This window comes from Aythya ferina (assembly GCF_964211825.1).
Source record: "Aythya ferina genome assembly, chromosome: 1".
NCBI lineage: Eukaryota > Metazoa > Chordata > Aves > Anseriformes > Anatidae > Aythya > Aythya ferina.
The window spans coordinates 153,539,471-153,559,578 of NC_140296.1; the positions used below are offsets into that span (position 1 = coordinate 153,539,471).

General features: G+C 41.2%; 1 protein-coding gene across 33 annotated transcripts in view; it reads left to right on the forward strand.

The window, feature by feature from the left end:
• TNRC6B (trinucleotide repeat containing adaptor 6B) overlaps positions 1-20,108 on the forward strand; it is a 140,034-nt gene that overhangs the window by 74,389 nt on the left and 45,537 nt on the right. For 16 of the 33 annotated variants that reach the window (XM_084506871.1, XM_084506870.1, XM_084506865.1 and 13 more), the window contains 3 exons: positions 9,460-9,547; positions 13,252-13,273; positions 14,901-15,245. In XM_084506871.1, the coding sequence (XP_084362997.1) occupies positions 9,460-9,547; positions 13,252-13,273; positions 14,901-15,245 (455 nt within the window). Of the gene's footprint in view, positions 1-1,119; positions 1,292-1,482; positions 2,059-2,878; positions 3,124-4,247; positions 4,384-5,437; positions 5,736-6,077; positions 6,410-9,459; positions 9,548-12,043; positions 12,236-13,251; positions 13,274-14,900; positions 15,246-20,108 lie in introns of those variants that run through there. The other 17 variants (XM_084506846.1, XM_084506857.1, XM_084506848.1 and 14 more) reach the window with 17 other exon arrangements.

The following is a 20,108-nucleotide window of genomic DNA, read 5'->3' on the forward strand; positions in this document are numbered from 1 at the left end:
TGATGGACGAAGGGAGGAGCAGTGATGTTGTCCTGGACGCAAAGGCCTTTGACACTGTTGCCTGTGATAAGGTCATAGAGAAGCCTTCAAATACGGACTGGATGAGAAGTGAGGTGGATTGAAAACTGGCTGAGTGGCTGGCCCTACAGAGTGATGGGCAGTGGTGGAGAGCTGAGTTGGAAGCCAGTAATGAGGGGAGTACCCCAGGGATACTGGGTCCAGTCCTGCTCAATCTCTTCGTTAAAGATCTGGATGATGGGGTGGGGTGCGCTCTCAGTGAATTTGCAGATGACACAAAACTGGGGGGAGCAGCTTACTCATCGAAGGGCCAAGCTGCCATCCAGAGGGACTTGGGCAGGCTGGAGAAATGGGCGGACAGGGACCTCGTGAAGTTCAGCGAGTAAAGATGTGAAGCCCTGCCCCTGGGGAGGAACAAGTTCTGTGCTCCGGATTCTTAGAGCCCACCTGGCCGGTGCTGTAATCACAAATGACGCTGTAGCAGAAAATGTTTGATTTAATTAAAAAGTATTACGCTTTCTCTCTGAAATGCTATGTTCTGATGTTAAAACAAATGCCATAATCGTTGTGAGTGCTGTGTTATAGTTACCACAAACAGTAAATAGTTCAGTTTCTTAGGGCTTTTTTTGTGTGTGTGTTGAAGAGTAGTTCTGTTCCTGACATTTAAGACCGAAGTTTGTAATCTAAGAAAGCACAGAGCTGCTTTTGTTACAGCTGAGTTTACACCATTGTCAGGAGTTAGCGGTTGTTTTCCAGCGGCTGTCAGAAGATGAGCAGTAAACAGCTTTTGATAACGCTTCTCATCCATACATGTAAAAATGCATTATTCAGGTGGCAGTAATGCTCCTCAGCTTCCCTTCATCACAGTTTGTAACCATACAGGCAAGATGCTGGCATGTTAAGGGGCCACCAAGACGGCTAGTAGGCTGGGGTACGTCTTGCATAAGGAAAGGCTGAGGGAACTGGACTTGTTCGGCCTTACCCAGCTAAGGAGGTAGCGTTCCTGCTGTCGTCAGCCACCTAATGAGAGGGTGCAGGGAGCCAAACTGTTCCTGGAGGTGGTGCGCACTGATAAGAGGCAACGAACACAAGCGGCAGAAAGGGAATTCGGGCTAGATACTGGGGGAGGGAAGCGCGATGCGATGGGTGGAGGCCAAACCCGGAGCGGGCCCTCCACGGTGACGGCAGCGTCTGTCCTTGGAGCTGCTCGGCGCATGGCTTGGTCCTGAGCAAACTCGTGGTGATGGCTCGGCGGCGTGTGCGGTTAGCCCAGGTAACTCGCGGGGCCCTTCAGCCAGAATTACCCCCGTGAGACCCGCAGGGGTACCGTGCGAATACAGGAAGGGCTGCTTGGCTCTTAGAGGGGAACTGCTTTAAAGAATAAAAACTAAACCTGGGAAGCGCTGTTTAGGGAAAAACTTCGGTGTAATTTTCCATCTGTCACTTTTCAAATGAAAGCTTTTTTTTTTTTTTCTTTCCTGACATGCGAGCCATTTGAGATTATAAAACTGGTTCAAGTTTACAGCTCTTAATCTTCTCATGCAAAGCAATACTGGCAAACACTCGCGTACACTGCACTTGCAGACTAATAAGCAGCCCTTTTACTGACATCTGGCACGCTGCCCGGATCGCCTGCATTTATGTCAAGCCCCATGTTGTGCGGGGAAGTAGGACTCTTGATGTATTTTGGGACGCGCAGTGGGATAGGTGAAACGCTCGCTTTGCGTGGTGCAGTGAAAAAAAAGAGCCACGCACATGGAAGGAGGGCTCAGCTCCTCCTGAGAGCAGTCACAGGTTCTTCATTGAGGTTTTATTGTGGTGGCTGTTACTCATTAAGTGTTCTATATCAGTTGTTCAGCATTCATTTCTCTATGTATTTTTGTGGGTTATAAAACCACAAAGATGCCTTTCTTGGTAAACAGTTGTAGATAGATAATGGAGCTTTCTACACATTTTGATCCTTGAAGTCCCGAATAAGAGCCGTGTCTTGCTGAACGAGTGTTTCGATCCGATAACAAATTATTGGGCTCGTAATAATAGGTGGGTTTCTAACTGCATGCTTTGCCTTTTTGAGGCATTTTTTTTTTTTATCACATTTCACAACTCTCTAAACACTTTCTCTGTGGTTTTGGTGCGCGTGTGTGTGCATGTTATGAAATAATGATTACTGATCCGTAAGAGCTTTGAAGCATTTGAAGGGAGAAAACTTGCTCGGTTCTTACATTCTAGGACTTGGGCTGCAGCTCTCCGCGTGCTTAAAACCCGAGTTTTTATCAACAGTAGCTAACATTTGTAAACTTTCAGATCTTGCCTGAAAGTAGATTTTCTTCGTGTACGTTGTTGATACAGCTGCAACATGTAATGTTATAAAGAGCACAAGCAAGAAATACGGAATATTAAAAAAAGATTTCAGTTCTCATTTTACACAATGTAAGGTTTTCTTGTTAACGGGAGACTATGAAAACTGAAATGGAACCCCCCAAAAAACAGTTGCTGAACGTGTTGAGAACACACCTCCGCATTTAGGAGCCTTTGGAGTTGTTACATAGGGCTTACGCTGTCCGGTTCTTTAAAGCAAACAGCCCTTCATGGTCAGAGCTGTTGCTTTTCTGTTACTGTAAATCATTATGCCTATACGTGTAATACTCCAGAAGTAATTAATCTTACTCTATTAGCAAGTCTAATAGCATTCCGCGGGGAGTCCTGCTTTAGAAGTACATGCTTCAAGTGAAGTCGGCACGCCGATGTTGGAAATTTGGTTATTTTCTCCAGCAACTTCACATTGCTGATGTTTTGCAGAGATAAAGGCCTATCGGTTGTTCCAGATACGCTATTTAAAGTAAGCAAACTTCTTGCAGTGACGCAGTTTGGGACTCCAGCCAGAGAGGGGAAGCAAGCAGCTTACTCCAGCTTCTTGAGGGGCAAACAACCCCCGCCTTTGCAAGGCGCTGCTTTGCAGAGCGTTTTAGAGATGTTTTATTTAAAAGTTTTTTTTCAGTTAATATACGGTGAAGCGTCTATTGCGTGTGTGTATCAAATCCTCAGCGTATCCTTTTGGGGGGTGGCTTTTGTTATATTTTGCCTTACATGTTATACTACATGCAGGTATGCGTTTATATATATTGTTACAAATATGAAAAATTTAATGTCATGCTAAATAGCTGGGTCCTGATACTTTGATTTTATTTTGAATTCAAAGAGCAGAGCTTAGTTACCCCATTGCAAACTGCTCAGTTCTAAACTACGCAGTTGATCTCTACAGTATTGCAGTTGTTTAGTGATGCTACAAACTTCAGTCTCATTTCAGGTAAACAACTGATTTTCCTTCTTTTCCTTGAAATTTTTATGCTCTGGGTTTATTTTTTTTACAGTCTGGGAAGTTTTTATACTCAGGGGTGCTATTTTGAGGGATCAGTGTTTTTTTTTCCCCTTATCCACATCAGAATTCATTAGTCCTAGAATAGTTTTGCATTCCATTCCTTCTGTTCAGCCTGAAGACCGAGTTCCTAAAGAGCTGCGTCCTGCTCAGCCAACTTGTGCATGGCTTACGTCTGCCTGATTTATGCTGCTTAGTGAGGAAGGTGGCTCATGCCGTGCATTTGAGCATGTTTTATAAAATGGAATTAGTCCCATTTTGAACCTTTCGATCAGCAAGATCATAACTCTTTACATGGCCTGGTCTAGCAGAAGCAGTTTTACTGTTAGGAACTCGGTCAGGACTCTGTCCCAGGAGCTCTGGGACTTAGCCCGTGCTGTCAACACCTTCCTTCTGCTTCGTGCTCTGTCAGAACGTGCTGGAGCACACCGCTGTGTTTGGGCACACCATGCTCTTCTCACACTGGTGGAGTGATGGACCCTTAGCTTAAAGCATGACGTCAACTGAAAGGAGAATTAAAACTGTAAAGTTTTTCATACCCCAGTACAGTGCATTTTATTTTGTTTATTTTTTAGTCTCTGCAATTGAGTTTGATATGATCTAAAAGCTTTCATCCAGCTTAAGCAGTTGATAGCCAGTGTTACTTGCTGCTGCAAGACAGGCTTGAGCCTTAAACTGAGAACTGAAATTGTGTGTACTCATTTGGGACTTGTGGTATGCTTTCTTCATAGCTTATGGCCCTTGTTACAATCAGAGTAAGCTTTTTAATGTATGCTTATATAAATTGTGGTATAGGAACATACCACGAAAGACCCTGTTATGCTTAGAGTTGCACACACGCAAGTGACAACAGTAGGGTTACATGTGCAGGGTGTGAAATAAAGGCTAAATGCAGTACGGTTCAGAAGAAACATCTCTACTTGTACAACTTGGGAGTCAGGTTCAGAAGGAAATGCAGGCACTTCGTCTGATCCTTCTGCTGATACAAGGTACAGGGTTTTACAGGGTGCTCTGTGGAGAGGTGATGTACAGTGAGGCTGTGGTTTCACTTAATTGCAACCAACTTACCGTGCTGCTTTGAAGGGAGAAGATTCCCTACTGCTTATGCGTGCTCCTTTCCGATATTAATCTGATAATGCGCTAAAATAATTAATTTACAAGAAAAGGGGGAAGCTGATGAGTGGGGCAAGTCGCTTTTTGAGACTTGAAATTGTTTGCAATACAATCAGCTGACTTCCAGAGAAGAAACCGCTCTGTGAATGCAGCTTACTTTTCTCTAAGAGGGTTCCTGTCTGTATAGCTTGAGAGGAGCTTTTGCCTTGAGCTTGCTTCAAATCCAGACCGGCGCTGGGCACCTTCCAGTAGATTTAATTCCTGGTTTTGGTTCCTCAACTTTGAGTCTTTCATTCTATTTCTAAAATGCTTATAAATATATTTCTGGTCTGATATTTTGGACCACAAGAGGCCTGACTGTAATAAAGAGCCAGTTCAAGTTAATAAAACAAATATTGCCTCAAAGCGAGGCTGGCCCATGTGGCTCTTTATGGCTCAAGTTTTCAGACAAAATTTAAATTGTTGACGTGACCTTGTCCCTGTACAGATAAAAGCTTGTTCTGGTAAAGCACTGTTGATCCTACAAGTGTAGTTCCATAATCCCCTCTTCTGAAAGAACACAGAGAAGTTGGCTCCCAATTTGGAGGAAGACTTCAGAATCATCCAATGCTTATTGCAATGCAGAGAACAGGGTGCGCTTCATACAAGTTTGATGCCACTCCTGTGTTGTGTTAGGGTTAATGATCCTGAAAGTGAAGGGTAGGGGCAGGAGGAGGGAAGATTGCTTGGGGTTTTGGTATGTAGCCTGCATCTTGGCCCACGGGGCAACACTTCTCCGCTGCAGCCCGGTGGAAGGAACTGCAAGCTGACTACACTCGGGTGCCGCTCCTGAGTTTCAAGGAATTTATTTCTTCCATGTTACTTCCATTTTTGTGCGGTTTTAGTTGGAGGGTGACTTCATAGGGTTTTTTTTTTTTTTTTTTTTTGTAGACTAATGCTCCGCGTGGCGTGTTATCTCCGCCTATCAAAGCGTGCTGCCGGCAGATAGCGCGCAGCGCGGTGCGTCACCTCGTCTCGCGCTTCACTTTGCGATAGCAGGGACTTAAAGAACAGCTTCGGTTCTTCGCCATGCCTCAAGCCCGTGCATTTCAGGGATAAGGATCCTTTTAGAAGTAGTTTTCTGGAAAAATGAATACTGGGATTTTGCAGGAAATTAATCTCCAAAAATGATAAATTCTGTGGGAGGCTACGCTTTCTGAATGCCTCTTTTTTTTTCTTCCTGAAGTGGGTATGTTTTTATAAGAACTTGGACTTTACAACTGTTTTCTGTTACTTCTAATGTTAACTAGCTAAAAAAAAAAAACTCATTTTCTCTGAAATAAAATATTCTCGTCTTGGCCAAAGAGCACTAATGCATTGAGTGTACTGCATTATAGGCGCTCTGCTGCGTGTTGTTTTTCAAACAAAATGTTGGATTAAAACTTAGAGGTGCTTATCATTTGAAGTGCTAATGCGCCTCATTTGAAATAGTCAGAAATGAAGTCTGTAATACACTTCTTAAACATTATCAACAACGTTGATTCTAAGATTTTGAGGGAAATAAAACGACTGCTTAATTGTGCTTTACTAGGACCGACACACGCTGCCTTGGACAAGACTGGAGTAGAAAGCTGGCTGCTGATCGCTCAGTAGCAAATTTCCTCTTCAGGGTTTTGGTGTGTCCTTGTTCCCACTACTATGCGCTGGTAACAAAAAGCGGAACCACACCCCATTGGATTACTCTAAAGTCACTGGTGTAGAGTTGGTGGATTTTCTCCCCAGGTTGATACTGTCAATACAAGCAGCTGGTTGCTGGAAGGTTGATGATTGATCCCGGTTTCTCTGACCGGGCCAGGAAGAATTGCCTTTTAGCTGATGGTGGAAGGTTAATGAGCAACGTGGTCTTTTCAATAAATGGACGAGGTACTTGAAAGTTTTTTTTGGTAAATTTATTGTAATGCTTAGCATTGCAATGTGCTTTTTTCCCCCCCTCCAGACAATTTTGGTCTCACAAGTTTGTGTTTAACCCATTGCCAAAAAAATGTTATTTTTAAGAAGGGGTCCTTAAAACAAGGCAAGAAAGACTGATCTTACGTATGACTCAAGAGGGAAACTATATAGTTATAAAAGTGCATCAAAGAGCAAAAGTGGGAAGAAGTCAAGTGTGATAACCAAAATGACAACGAGCTATTTCCCCGCTAATTTGGTAAACTTTCAGCATGCAGGTTACATCGTTGACTTGTCCATATTGTCAATCCTTTTCTGGCATTTGGAGAGTACAACTTCATCCTTCGTACTTGCTTGTGAGCTTTTGTTTATGTTTTGTCAATAACTTAATGGTCATGAACATACACCCCGGGAGTTGAGAGAGATCTGCCGGCTCAACAGAACTTGGCTGTGTGCAACGAATTCTTGACTTCCAGCATAAATGACCAAGTGTCGACTATTACTATATTGTAGTTGATGATGTACCCAGTGCAATAATGGATATATATCTCTGCTTAAACAGCAGAAGGAGTACAGGTAGTCATAAAGCTTCTCTGCAGCCCTCATACCCCAAGTCCTTGTTCATGTACATTGCCAAGCAAGGCGGCTGCAGCAGCAGCCACCTCCCTGTTCTGAGCTTGTTGTCTCAAAAGCAGGTGACGATCACCAGGTGTTTTCTTCCAGGCAACGATCCTCTATCCTCGGTTCCTTTTCTTATTAGTGCTATGTGTCATTTTAAGAAATAACTTCAGCTTTGAGGGCAAATATTACCTTTTCCTCGTTCTTTTCCATTCCCTGTTCTGCTCGAAAAATAAGTAGGTGCTTTAAAGTGAAGATTGTCTGTGTGCCAGGCAGTTACTGGAACTCATTTTGTTTTTTGATCCTACCCTTTTTCAGCAGCTCTTTTAAGACAGCTCTTAAACCTTTACCTGCTGTAAGAAAGCTTTTTAGAAATCGTAAAGTTTTAACTGGCACTCCAGCCCTAAAGGTGCGCACTTCTTGACTGAAAAAAAAAAAAGAAAGAAAAAAAAGCAGACATAATTTGAGGTTATAGTAACTTTGAGAGATAAGGGTGTCACTGGAGAGCTTTTTCAAATTAATTAAACTCTGTGGCTCAAAGAAAATTGGGAAACTGTGTCTCAATGCCACGCTCGTATGAAGTATGCTCACCTCCCCGATGCTTTGCATCATGTGCTTGTTAGTGAAACTGAAAAACCTGTGGGGTTTTTCCTTGCCAGAGTGTAGGGCTGGGAAGTGTGCTTTGACATTTCACAGAGAACAGAAGAACAAGACCTGACCTGGCTTAAGCAATACTAGGCAGAGCGCATGAAACACCGTTCAGTCTGGTGCAGAACACATGCAGCGTGTCCCCAGTTCTGTTAAATCAGGATGGGATCTGCCGTTGTGGATGGATTGGGTAGGGTGACAGCCTGAGGTTGGTACTGCTCAGGGCTCATCCATGCCCCTTCTATTCCCCATCCACCAAGGAGAATCTGACTTAAGGAAACCATCCATTTTATGATTGTTCACAGAACCTTTTTTCTCAAAGAGAGCTCTGCAAAGTCCTCAAGCAGGAACCATAAAATTTCAAAAGGATTTTTTGTCTAAATTGAAGTGCTTAGTTATGTTAAATGTTTCTTTGCACGCTAACTTGGCAGTATGTGGTGAAAATGCAAGCATAAATGTTGCTTAAGATACTGTAACTTGCAATGGAAGGAAATTTTTGAATGAAACAACAGCAAAGCCAGCTTGGCTCTAATCTTTCAAAGTTGTAGTCACAAAGAGCTTTGATTTGTGCATAATTTTAACAGCTTAGTGCAAGCATAAGCTCCAATTTTGTTTATAAAACAGTTATAGCCACCACAGTAAATAGAAATTTCTCTTCCCTCTTCCCCACTAGCCCCCCAGTATGGTACAGATTCTTCTGTGCATTTAAAGTTGATCACTTGAAACTTCACAGGTCCATCTTCATTGATGTAAATTAAGATTGTGTCATAAAAGATCATGGGTTATGCTTGTTGTTCCCCATTTGTAAAGTACACATTGCTTTTCTCTGGTCCTCCACCTCATCTGTCAGATCATCTTTTTACATTAATCGTCTTAATCTTTCCCTGAAAAAAACGAATTTATTCCAAGCGAGGTGAAAACTTAATCTGAAATTTACTTTTTTAGCAGGTGAAGAGAACTGATTAACTGAAATGTGTTTTGCCATAGAAACAGGGCAGCCAGTAACGTCTGTGCAGCAAATTAACCATTTACTGGCACTTTTATGTTTGATACAAAACGTAGCAACAAGGCGATAGCTTGACAACAACAGCAGCTGTGCTGATTTTTTTTCCTTTATTTTTTAGAAAGGTTGTTCTAGTGGAAAAAATAGATTCCCTGGGAAGTAGTTTATATTACAAGGTTCGTCACAAGAATCTGTGGGTGGATACAATAGGCTAGAAATTAAATTAGCTATTTGTATAATAAATGATGGTTTTGATTTGATATGACACTTCTAGTCTCTTATAAAAGTGGCATAGCTACAGGCAATAGAATAATCTCTTCCCCTTGTGAAGATAAATGTCATATCAGACCAAACCATCTTATTTTAAATTACAACTTCCCTTTTTTACCATATGAAAAGATTCATGAGACTGTTCATTAAATAATATCACAACCCAATTAAAAGTATACTTTGCCCCAACTGTCTTCAAGATCTTTTCTAATATCAGGCATGTGGTTAACTTGCAGAGGGCACTAACAGAAGAGGCCTCATCCAAATAAATTTCCTTTATGCAGCAAGTGGTGTGATTGTGGTCGCAATGAACTAGAAGGTGCTTTTCTGGTCTCACTTAGGCCGAAACCCTCAATGCAAATGAAATATGATGATCAAGGGAACCTAGTAACCTGACTTCTTTTCTTGGGGGGAAGAGAGAGATACTACATGAGGCTCTTGCAGAACTTGGCAGTGCTCTTACTGTTTTTTTCTCATGTTTTGGCAGAGAGAAGGAGCAAGAAAGGGAAGAACAGTTAATGGAAGACAAGAAAAGGAAGAAAGAGGATAAGAAAAAGAAGGAATCTGCTCAGAAGGTAGGTTTTGATATTTGAATTCTTCTTTCCAGCAGGAACATAAATCGTACTGGGGTTGGTAAGATGTTAGATTGTTTGTATTTGAGCTTAAAAACTCTTCATCTAAAGTATAGTGATATGTTATTAAAGATTTTTTTACATTATTTTTCTTGAACTTCAGTTTTAGTAAACTTTGATATTTCTTCTTCTGAGTGTTCAGGTGAAGAAAGAGTAATTAGTTTTGTGAAATGAAGTATTAAATTCATGTTCCTGAATATGAGCTCCCTTGATCTCTGCAGCTCCTGCTGCTTCAAGGTGTTTGGGTACGGGAACACTGCAAGTCCTTTACGAAGGTTATATGAAATGTTCCCTACTGAAGTTGCCTTTATTTTTGCTAAGTATCATTTAGGTTTTCTATTTTCCGTGGCTAGTAACCCTTATGTTAAGTGCATCAGTTTGAGTCTGAGCAGTAGAGAATTGAGTCGCTGAAAAATGTGCTCAGCAAATGAGTTTGAACACTTGGTTTATTTAGAAGTGCTCTGTTCTGCTGAAAATGTAGTAAATTGTTCTGGGAGTTAACCTGAAGTGTGAACTTGAGTCTCTTGCAGCTTTATCCATGCTTTTTACTGGTAAAATCCTCCCTGTCTGGTTCTGGGCATCCCAGTACAAGACAGATGTAGGATCCTGGAGTGGGTCCAGCAAAAGGGGCCCCTGAGGGGTGATGAAGGGACTGGAGTACAGATGGAGGGGGTCTGAGAGCTGGGACTGCTCAGCCTGGAGAAGAAGAGGCTCAGGGGGTCTATAAATGCCTGGTGGGTGAGAGGGTTTAAATAAGATGGATCCAGGCTCTTCTCAGTGCCCAGTGACAGGGCTCGAGGCAGTGGGTGAGCACAAACTGAAATGCAAGAAATTCCACTTAATCATAGAAAGACTTCTTTGTGAGCGTGCGTGAATGGTCAATCGCTGGAACAGGTTTCCCAGAGAAGTTGTGGTGCCTCTCTCTTTGGAGATGCTCAGAAACAAGTCGGACACGGCCCTGAGCAGTCTGGTTTTGTTAAATTGCTTTGAGGGCGATGAGGGAGGAGAACCACCATGAAGTCTGAGAGCTCGAGAGGCTGTGCCTTCCAACCTCGACAGTAATGTGAAATTGAAAGCAAAATGTTTGACTTTCACTAGTCCCAGTTTTTCAGTTACTTTAGTACAACAGATCCCACCACAGGTTGGGTGTTACTCATGTTGCATTAGATGCTGTAGCTTTGTGTTGTGAACAGCCACCATTGATTGTGCCGTGCCAGTTAATTTTTGGTTTATCCGGGAGCTTTCTTAAAATCAGATTCTTCACCTATTTGAATGCATGGCTTTAAAACAGGTGCGGGTAAACCCAGTGTTATTTCTGTTGCCTTCATCCCAAGGCCGTGTTGATACATCCCCAGTAATGCTGCAGAAGATCGGTAGCTACAGAATAAGCTTTCTTCAGTGCCTGGTCTTTTTTTGCTTCAGTATTGCTGCTTACACATTCAAAACCAAAATAGATGTTGTATTTTCAGCAGAGGATGTGTAGGAACCAGGAGGTGCAGAGGCTTGTAACTGGAGGCTGGTGATTTGAGGATTAGATGCTGATATTCAGTAACACAACAAAAACTTGGAAAGGTTGCGCAGATCACGTTGATAACCACTGTGTTTGCTGAGGAATCAGCGCTTTGAATACAAAGATCTGCCAGTTTTCCTGTGTGGTCCCTCACCTACCAAGTTATTTGGTATAACTGAGTGTTATGATATTTTTGCCAAAATCTTAGGAAAGGTAAACACTGTAAATAAATTAATCTCCTAGAGAACAAACGTTAAAGAGTGCTGCTTGAAGTACTCCTTAAAGACAGAATACGGGCAGAACACAAACGTGCGTGTCTGTTCTCAGGAACTGTGTGGTGGTGGTCACCAAATAAGCAGCAGTGATTTAGGGGGTAGCTTTTTTTTCAAGGTTTGTATAACATGAAACAACGGTTTCTCTCTGGATCTTCTGCAGCTTACAAAATAAAACAGTGAAAAAAAAAAAATCACCCAAGATTATGCAAGCAAATTCATAGACTGAATTCCTGTGGTTTGTGTCCCAGGGGCTGTTTGGTAGCTTGTCAGAAGGCTGAGATTGGCCCTGCCCTGCCAGTGCTTACAGGTTTCCCACAGAGAGATGACGGCTCTAAGTCTGAGACATGCTGTCACTTTTTCTCAGCTTTTCTATTCTAGACCCGAAAAAAATCACAAAACCAGATCCTTTTAACAAGTACAGATTCAGCACAGGCAAAAGTGATTTTTTTCCCAAAACACAAACTGTGGTTATAATTCAGAATTCTTTAAACATTTGTTAAAATGGTGTTCTTCCAAGCAGGCAAGTTATTTACTGAACATGTTTACTGCTAACTGTAGTAAACCTAGCAGCTTTACAAGATCGGTTTCATGAATTTTTTTAGTAGTAAATCATCAGAGTCACTGAAGTGCTTAACCGAATTTTAACTGTTACAGAAGTAGATGTAATTTTACACACACGGGATGTTTCAAAAGTGAAGTGAAAACTGACGTCTGGCGTTGCACAGATGCATTTTTGGTCTCTTAGGAGAGTTGGATTACCTAAATCTGTGAAGCTACGATGCTTGAGATTTTTTTTTATTACAGTGAATATTCCACTTTGCATATCGCAGCGTTCATCTTTGCAAAGTAAGTGATGCCACAGCAATTCAGGGCAGTTTTGTCTTTTTATTCTTTACCATACAAAAGAGTTCTGGCTTGGTTGGCTTAAACAATAAACTGCTTTTTACTTGTGCTTTCATTATTCTATACCGTCCCTGTGTGCTTTCCAGAATTATGGACTAGGTCAGCAATTTCTTTTTCAGAATAGGTGTCATAGAGCCTGACACATGATGATCTTTAGGGGTTTTCTTTATTGTGTAGTGGAGCTCATGATCGACAGGTTCAAAACATGCTACAATGCCCATGATTCCAGCGAATATACCAGTGATATGTTTGTTCCTGCTGTGGCTTGAAACCTGCTACGCTGAAAGAATGTAGAAGTACAGCAAAACCACACACGGAGTTCGTTGGCCAGCCTGATGGCTCACTTCAGTAATCACTCGAGAGATTTTGAAGCCTGTTTCTTTATAGGTAGCGCTGGTACATCCCGTCCTTGTGGCAGCGAGACCAGTAATTTTTAGGACTACTTCTCCTTGGAAGAGATGTAATGGGTAGAGCGAAAGGGGAAGACGACAGAGCCAGATTGGTACTCTCACATGTGGAAAACCCGTGGGACTTCTGTTGCCAGCCCCAACAGTCTGCTGTAGGGATGTTCTCATCAAGGGCAGCTTTTATTACACTTCAGCTGTAATACTTCATCTCCGAAATCTGGAAGAACTGTAGTGGCGTAGCACTTGTTTATTTGTGCTTCAGAAGTTCGTGTTTGGGATGAGGGGCATGTACTAAAAATCATCAAGAGCAAAGTAATTACGGTTTCTGCCAGAGAATTCTGCATCAGGCAACGATATTACAGGAACTGTAGTGTTCTTGAAAACTTGTGTATAAGTTTGGGAATACTTTTGAGACTTGCAGTTCGTGAGCTGATTATTTTCTTTGAACAAATTTTGATCTTGGGCTAATAAATTCAGGGTTTACTGCAGCCTGCTTAATGTTTGTTTTGAGGTTCTTAAAACTCTATTTACATTGTTGCTCTTACTTTGCAGGTCACAGATCAAAAAACCAAAGGTAAGAGCCGTTCGTCAATCCTAACGAGTGTTTTTATTGACTTGAGCCAAGATTCAGTTTTGATTAAAGCTGTTAGAAAAAGGAGTTATGATTCGAGATGAAGTACTCAAAGTGAGTACTCAGAAGAAATAAAAGCTGAGAGGATTAATATGGAGAATCTAAAACTATCCATTTGTCAGCGTCAGAATACTAGAAGTGGAAATGATGGTTGTAGATAAAATAAATGAGCTGAAATATTTAGTCTAACTTTCAATTTTACAAAGGTTTTAGATGAGCAAGTGAAAACTGAAACTAACCATACAAATGGACTCAAAGACAGGGAAAGTACTGCCTATGGTGACATACCAAAATGAGTGAAAATGACTTGTTTCTGGAAACTTAGTGAAGAGAGATTGAAGTTTAAGCACCTAAAAGTCCAGAAGATGAGGCAGAACTGATGAGTGAACATCTTGGATGTGTAATTTATTTAGCTGATCTAAAAATACATTTAATTGTGATGTGTGTGTCAGTTTTCTAAAAACCACATGAAGAAATTGCCATTAAAAAGAAATGATGGAGGAGAACTGGGATTGTAACGATTTTATAGCTGGCAATACCTTTTTCTGGCGTATGGACAATGGAGCTTACATGGAGAAGTCAGAAAACCCTCATCAAAATAAAACGTGGGATAATGCATTCACCTGTCAGAGAGATAGATCCCCTTGCTTTGCTCCCCCCTTTGTAAGAGGAAAAGCTCTACTGATTATGTGCACTTTGGCGGGGAGGGGCTGTTGGACATGACTTCCTTGTGTTAGCCTTCAACAGAGACTAGAGCAGATGGATTAAATTTTCCTTGCTTTGGGGTCTGCTCTCTCAGTGAGTTACTCCAACTTCTAGGTGCCTGGATAGGATAATGCCTGAATTTCTTTTGCTCTTTTTCAGAAAGCACACGGAGTGTGTGAATAAGGGATCACAAGCCCTTGATTTCTAGAGTCTCTTAAACAAATTTTGTGAAGCCATTAGTTCTGCAAGGATTTGTGTGTCTTTTTGTGCTCCCCCCAACACATAATAGCTCTCAGCAGCAGCTCCCCCTTACTTAGGGGGCCACGTGGTGACCAGTTGGTAAACTGCAGGCCAGCCCCATACGAATGCTGTAGGTAGGACTGCCTTTTGGCTAACAGTCAGAGCTGTATAGGGAGCTCAGATTTCTTAATTCTGAATTGAAGAGGAGGATTTTTTGCTCTCTGTTTTGGCAATGGCCACATAGCCTAGTAAACAAGTGAGACTTAGGATCTATTTTTAGGTCTCGCATTAGGGTGATGCGTAAGAATCCAAAAAGCAGTGGAAGGTGGGGAACAGAGGAGAAGGTAAAAAGGCTGTGTTTGACTGTGTCTTAAAACTTTTTGCCCAGGGTGATATCCTTTGCCAGCGTTACTTTTTTCAAGAAATTTGAGGCTTGGAGTGAAATGCTTGCTGAGGGCAGAGTTTCGTCCTGGGGTTCAGTTAAGTAGGTCTTTTATAAGGTTGAAGTTGTGTAGTATTTCAGAGAAGAATGACCATATAAATGGAAAGAGTTGCAGCGAGTTCTTGTAGCTAAGACAGGTCTAAGTGGAAAAATTTCGGATTTTCATTCTTCCTGTTTTTTCAGTGCCCGAAGTGACGAAACCAAGTTTAAGCCAACCAGTGGCTGCCAGCCCAATTGGCAACTCTCCATCGCCACCAGTCAATGGTGGCAACAATGCCAAAAGGGTGGCAGTGCCGAACGGACAACCGCCAAGCGCCGCCCGCTACATGCCTCGGGAGGTGCCGCCGCGATTCCGTTGCCAGCAGGACCACAAAGTGTTACTGAAACGTGGGCAGCCCCCTCCGCCATCCTGCATGCTCCTTGGGGGTGGAGCAGGGCCTCCCCCCCCAACAGCACCAGGAGCAAACCCAAACAACGCACAACCAGTGACAGGAGCACTGCTGCAGAGCGACAGTGGGACTGCAACAGGTGAGTAGCGAGAGGGATGTTAAATGCGTGTGTATGCACGCACACGCCTAAGAAAAGGTATCACTGAAGTTGTGCACAAGCATGTTATCATACAATAAAACTCCTGGAGTGACTTTTGGAAAGCTTACTTCTGCTGTTTTAGTACATCCACTTTTGATGTTTGCAGCAGGGGGTGCAATTTTTACTGCTAGGTGGAGCAAGAAAGTTGGTTAATCTTAGAAAAACGTCTGTGTTTTGGGTGGGTTGAATCTGATGCCGTAATGCTTTTTGTATCACAGCAAGGTAAACACAACATAGGGATAAGTAGGTAGCATTTCGTGGCCATCATTGAGTAGTTCTTAACAGCTCAGTTCTTAACAAGTTCCTCTGGTGCCATGAATTTCCAGTACTGTCACTTCTTGTTATGATCTAGTAAAACAAACATCAGAGTTTTATAGTAAGCTTGTATAGGCACCACGTCTGCAAATGACAGGTGTCTTTCGATTTTCATCTGGATGAAGTCACAAGGTGTTCCTTTTGCTCCTGAAATCTTTTACTAATCTTGTTTTTCTCCTTAGATAAGACTTATTACAATAGTTTTCCTTAAAACACATCCTAAATAATCTCAAAAAAAAAAACAAAACTGTCTTGTTTTTCTTTTCTGTTCACTTCGAGTTCCAGCAAATACATTGATTTTAAGATTAATTGTTTTATAAGCATGAGAAAATCATGACTGCTCCTGAATTTTTTTAGGAGGTTGGAGACTGGCAGTAATGGTAATATTTTCTTAAGTTACGACACTAGAACAAACGGTTCCACTCACGACATCTGCTTTCTAGAACGTTAATCTGAGAATTCAAGAAAAACTTGAGTTCTAACAATAAGGTTTTAAGAAAAAGTCAAAAGAAGGAAAAACGCTACCTTTATGTTTGAGTTTCCTACTGAAAGCCCTGCCAGAGCAATGGGGTGTTTTTTTAATCTTGGAGAGCATAAACTTTATAGTTCTCTGTGGTTCAGAAGAAAATGAACTCAGAGGTGATTTGAAAGGCCAGAGTCAAGTAAGCTGGGTGGGATGGCTGTGTTTATTAAAAAGGTTTCTAGGAAAATGAGTAATTTAGCTTTTGCCTTTTCAGCATTTGGCCTCCTTTGTAGTGAATCCCTATTTGACAGATTGTGTCTTGTCTTTGATCCCTATTTAATAATGGGGGATGAGTTTCAAACTGCAACAGCTAATCACTTTAAAAATGCATCACTTGGAAATGGCTGATTTTGATTGCAAAAACACCTGAAAGATGCATGGGGGACAAAAGAAAACCCTCGAGTCTTTAGACTTTATGTATAAAATCCTAGCGTAGTGTTAGCATTAGTGTATCTTCACGGTAATTCTAGTGAACGGACAAAGGAGATTTAGTGAAGCATTTTGGAAGGTTTCAAATTTTTTCATAAACAGCATTTTTATTTTGAATGTATTACAGGAGGACCAATTTGAAACATTTTAGACATGCCTGTAATTAGTATAAGTTCACCTGTTACTTGTTTTAGAGTCTGAGCTCAAGTTGTATGAATTCTCGTATTTTTTCATTCAGTTCAATGCTGCATTAACTGCTGAGATGTTACATGGTTGTATTTTATTGATTGGGGCAACTTTTTATGCCAATGGTTAGTTCCTTCAATCTGATATAAGTCTGGAGTGCTGCCAAGAAAGGTAAGATGTGTGCCCTTCAGACTTGACTCGCCCCATCCAAACACAATTCTGCACCATAACACAATTAACTGGGCTGGGGAGCTGACTCGGGTTAAAATTAACTCTAATTGTTTTTTAAAGCTCATTTCGGTCTGGATGATTTCCCAGTTCAGCTCACTGACTGTCAATAGCAACACAGGTGATAGCACATGAGTGTAGGTCTGGCAGAGGAGTAGAAATGAGCAGCTGGATAAGAGGAGGGCTGGGGCAATTACTCTTCAAGTACTTCATGAAACTGCTTATGGAGGTACAGTGCTGCTGTGCCTCTCCTGACATTAATTCCATCTGAGATCCTGGCTATTTACAAGTCAGGCACATGTGCAGCGATATTGTGATTAACTCATCCCACGTAAGGAGAAAAAAAAAAAGTTTCCAAAGGGGGAAAATAATGTATTTTACCCAATTTCCCAATCTTTCTCATTATAACTTTAACCAGGTATCTGTAGATGGTGTTGGCAAGATTCTCCATTGCCAATAAGTGGTCTGTTTTTTGGAAATTAGTATTTTACTGCCCTTGTGGTAGTCCAGCTTCCATGCAAAATAAAACAAACAAAAAAGTCAGGACACAGTCCTTTACATGGATCTTTTTCTACCAGAGTAATTCTTCTGTAAGATGGCAAAATGCTAGAACCCTGACACATGATGCCACATTCACTACTGTCTTGTAGCAGTGCCGGGTGGAGGAGGGTTGTATATCGTTTTTACCACAACCAGCGATATTCAGGACGCGCAAGACAATTTTGGAAAGCAAAGCTTATATGCTGTTGGTGAAAGTCTTCTTTCAATAGCTGTAGTACCCTCCAGGAATCATTGAATGTCTCATAGCAAAACTGCATTTTCATTTCAGGACTCCATTTCAATATTCTCGCTTATTTCAGTTCCACGTTTCCATCCTTAAAAATAGTCATTTGCTAGTAACTTTTTTCTCTGTAGTCAGATGAGAAACTTGTTTATCTTCAGCGTGTTCGTTATTAAGGAAGTTTGTTTAAGAAACAAGAGCCCTTACCAACCCTCTTATATGAGGACAAAACTGTAAACTGCTAAGGCTTTGTCGCCACTGTCAAGTTAGTAAGGGGAGGCTGACTTTATAAAACAGTCCATTAAATTGTGTCCTAGTACACTATGTTAGGAAACACCCCGATCATAATGCTATTAGAATGTCTTTGAAAAAATGAAACATGAAATGCTTGGTTCAAGTCAGTTACATAAAGATCTTGCTATAGGTTGCTCTGCATTTTTATCTTTCATTCACTGAATCATTGGGAAGTTCAAAACATAGCAACCTTGCAGTCTTTTGAACTTGTCTTTGTCTGTTCTTCTTAAGCAATTCCTGTGATCAGAAAGTTTTTAAATAGAAAAAAATAAATAAGGTGTGCATGTGGATAGCCAGATAGATCTGTAGAATCATACTTCCTTGATAAGTTTGCACTACAGATGAAAATATAACAGAAGGAACAGAATGTGCATGGGAACTATGTGGTCTTTTAGATCTTCATGGTTGAAGTTTAGTGGATTAAGAAAAACTTCTTCTGTTTGCCAGTATTCAAAGCTTACAGGAAGATTCTAGCCTTGCTGTAAAATGTGGGTCTTTGCTGGCCCTCGCTGAAAAGGGATCTGGAAGTCATTCCAAGGAAGTTTGTTGGTTTAGCTAAGGAACCAAAAGCCTGAGATGGGCACTGAAAGCTGATCCATTCATCTTCTATTAGAACTAATAATAATCAGAAGTTGTCTTCACTTTTGAATACATACATACTTAAAAAAAATCCACTTTTCTCGTTTTTTGAATGTCATTATGGCTTAATTAGGATTCGGTATGAATTTGTTGAAGGGAAAGTGTTCAGTCTTCATCGCAGAGAAGTTGTGGCAAGAGCAGTCTACTCAAGACTTCAGGATTACGGACGTGTAGAAAAAGAAGTAGAGCTATGTAGAGAGAACAACATGGAAGTAGTAATGAACTTGCATTATATAGAGGCCCAGAAATAATTCTGTAGCTGGGGGAATTCTGTAGATTGGCAGTGGGGTGGGGTGTGATCTTGCCTGACTCACTAATGGTGAGAATTATCTGTACGCATGCAAACTTCATGCTGCCAGCACTGATAGAGCCGTCATCTGTCATGGGACTGTGTTAATTTATCTGCTTCAAAACTACACAAATACCTTGTCAATGCATATTCAGACTACATAGGGTATATTAATAGTTCACCATGGATGGAAGAAAGAGGCCCTACTCTTAGTTATTTCTCCTGCCACTTTTTACAGTGACTCCAAGGCTCCTTGGACTTGCAGGTTTCCCTGTACAATCTGCTACGTCAGCAAAAGATAACCCATCAAAAAGTGGGCAGTTTTCTCTTGAGTTAGTGAATACAGTTGACTATGTTAAAGGGCTTGCCTGACACAAATAAGAGGTGAAACTTGGAGAATTTGAAGTAGATAGAGCAGGTTAGAGGAAAAAAGTTAGATCTCTTATTAGCCTCCATTTGGTGGTAGAGAACTTGGTTTAATTTCTTACAAAACCATGAACTGAAGTTTCTGGGGTGAATACAGCAGTGACACAAACGTTGGGTAATTAGATGCTGAATACAGCTTACGTGCTACTACACAGAAATTGCAATTTGTGTAGCTTTGGACTCTGCTGGTTACTCTTTGCGTTTTCGCTTTGGGAAGTAAAATTATTTGTTTCATAAAGGTGTGAAGACATTCCTGGTAGCAAAATCAACTTCAGAAAGATGCATCTGAAGCTAACGGATAGACTTCTTCAGCTTTATACATTCATTGGATGCTTTTAGTCTTCAGTCTTTTATCTTTTCAAGTCATAAATCGTAGTTGCTTTGTTGAATCAGTAATGTAGCTGTCGGTCTGCTACTCAACTGCACAACTATGCAGGCATATATATGTGTACATATATATACTTATTCTTCTTCTACTTATAGTATGATTTTAAACATGTTTTTGAAAAGTCTACAACCTGTGTCAGTAATGGCCTTGTAGATTCATTAAGTAGGTTATCCCCACAGTGCATTCAGATGCCCACAAACTGCTCATGGGGAGTTTTCTTGAAATAAGTTTTTTATCGTTATTTTTAATGATTTTTCTCAGCCTCCTGTTCTTCCAAAGCACCTTTGTTAGAAATGTCTGAGGGA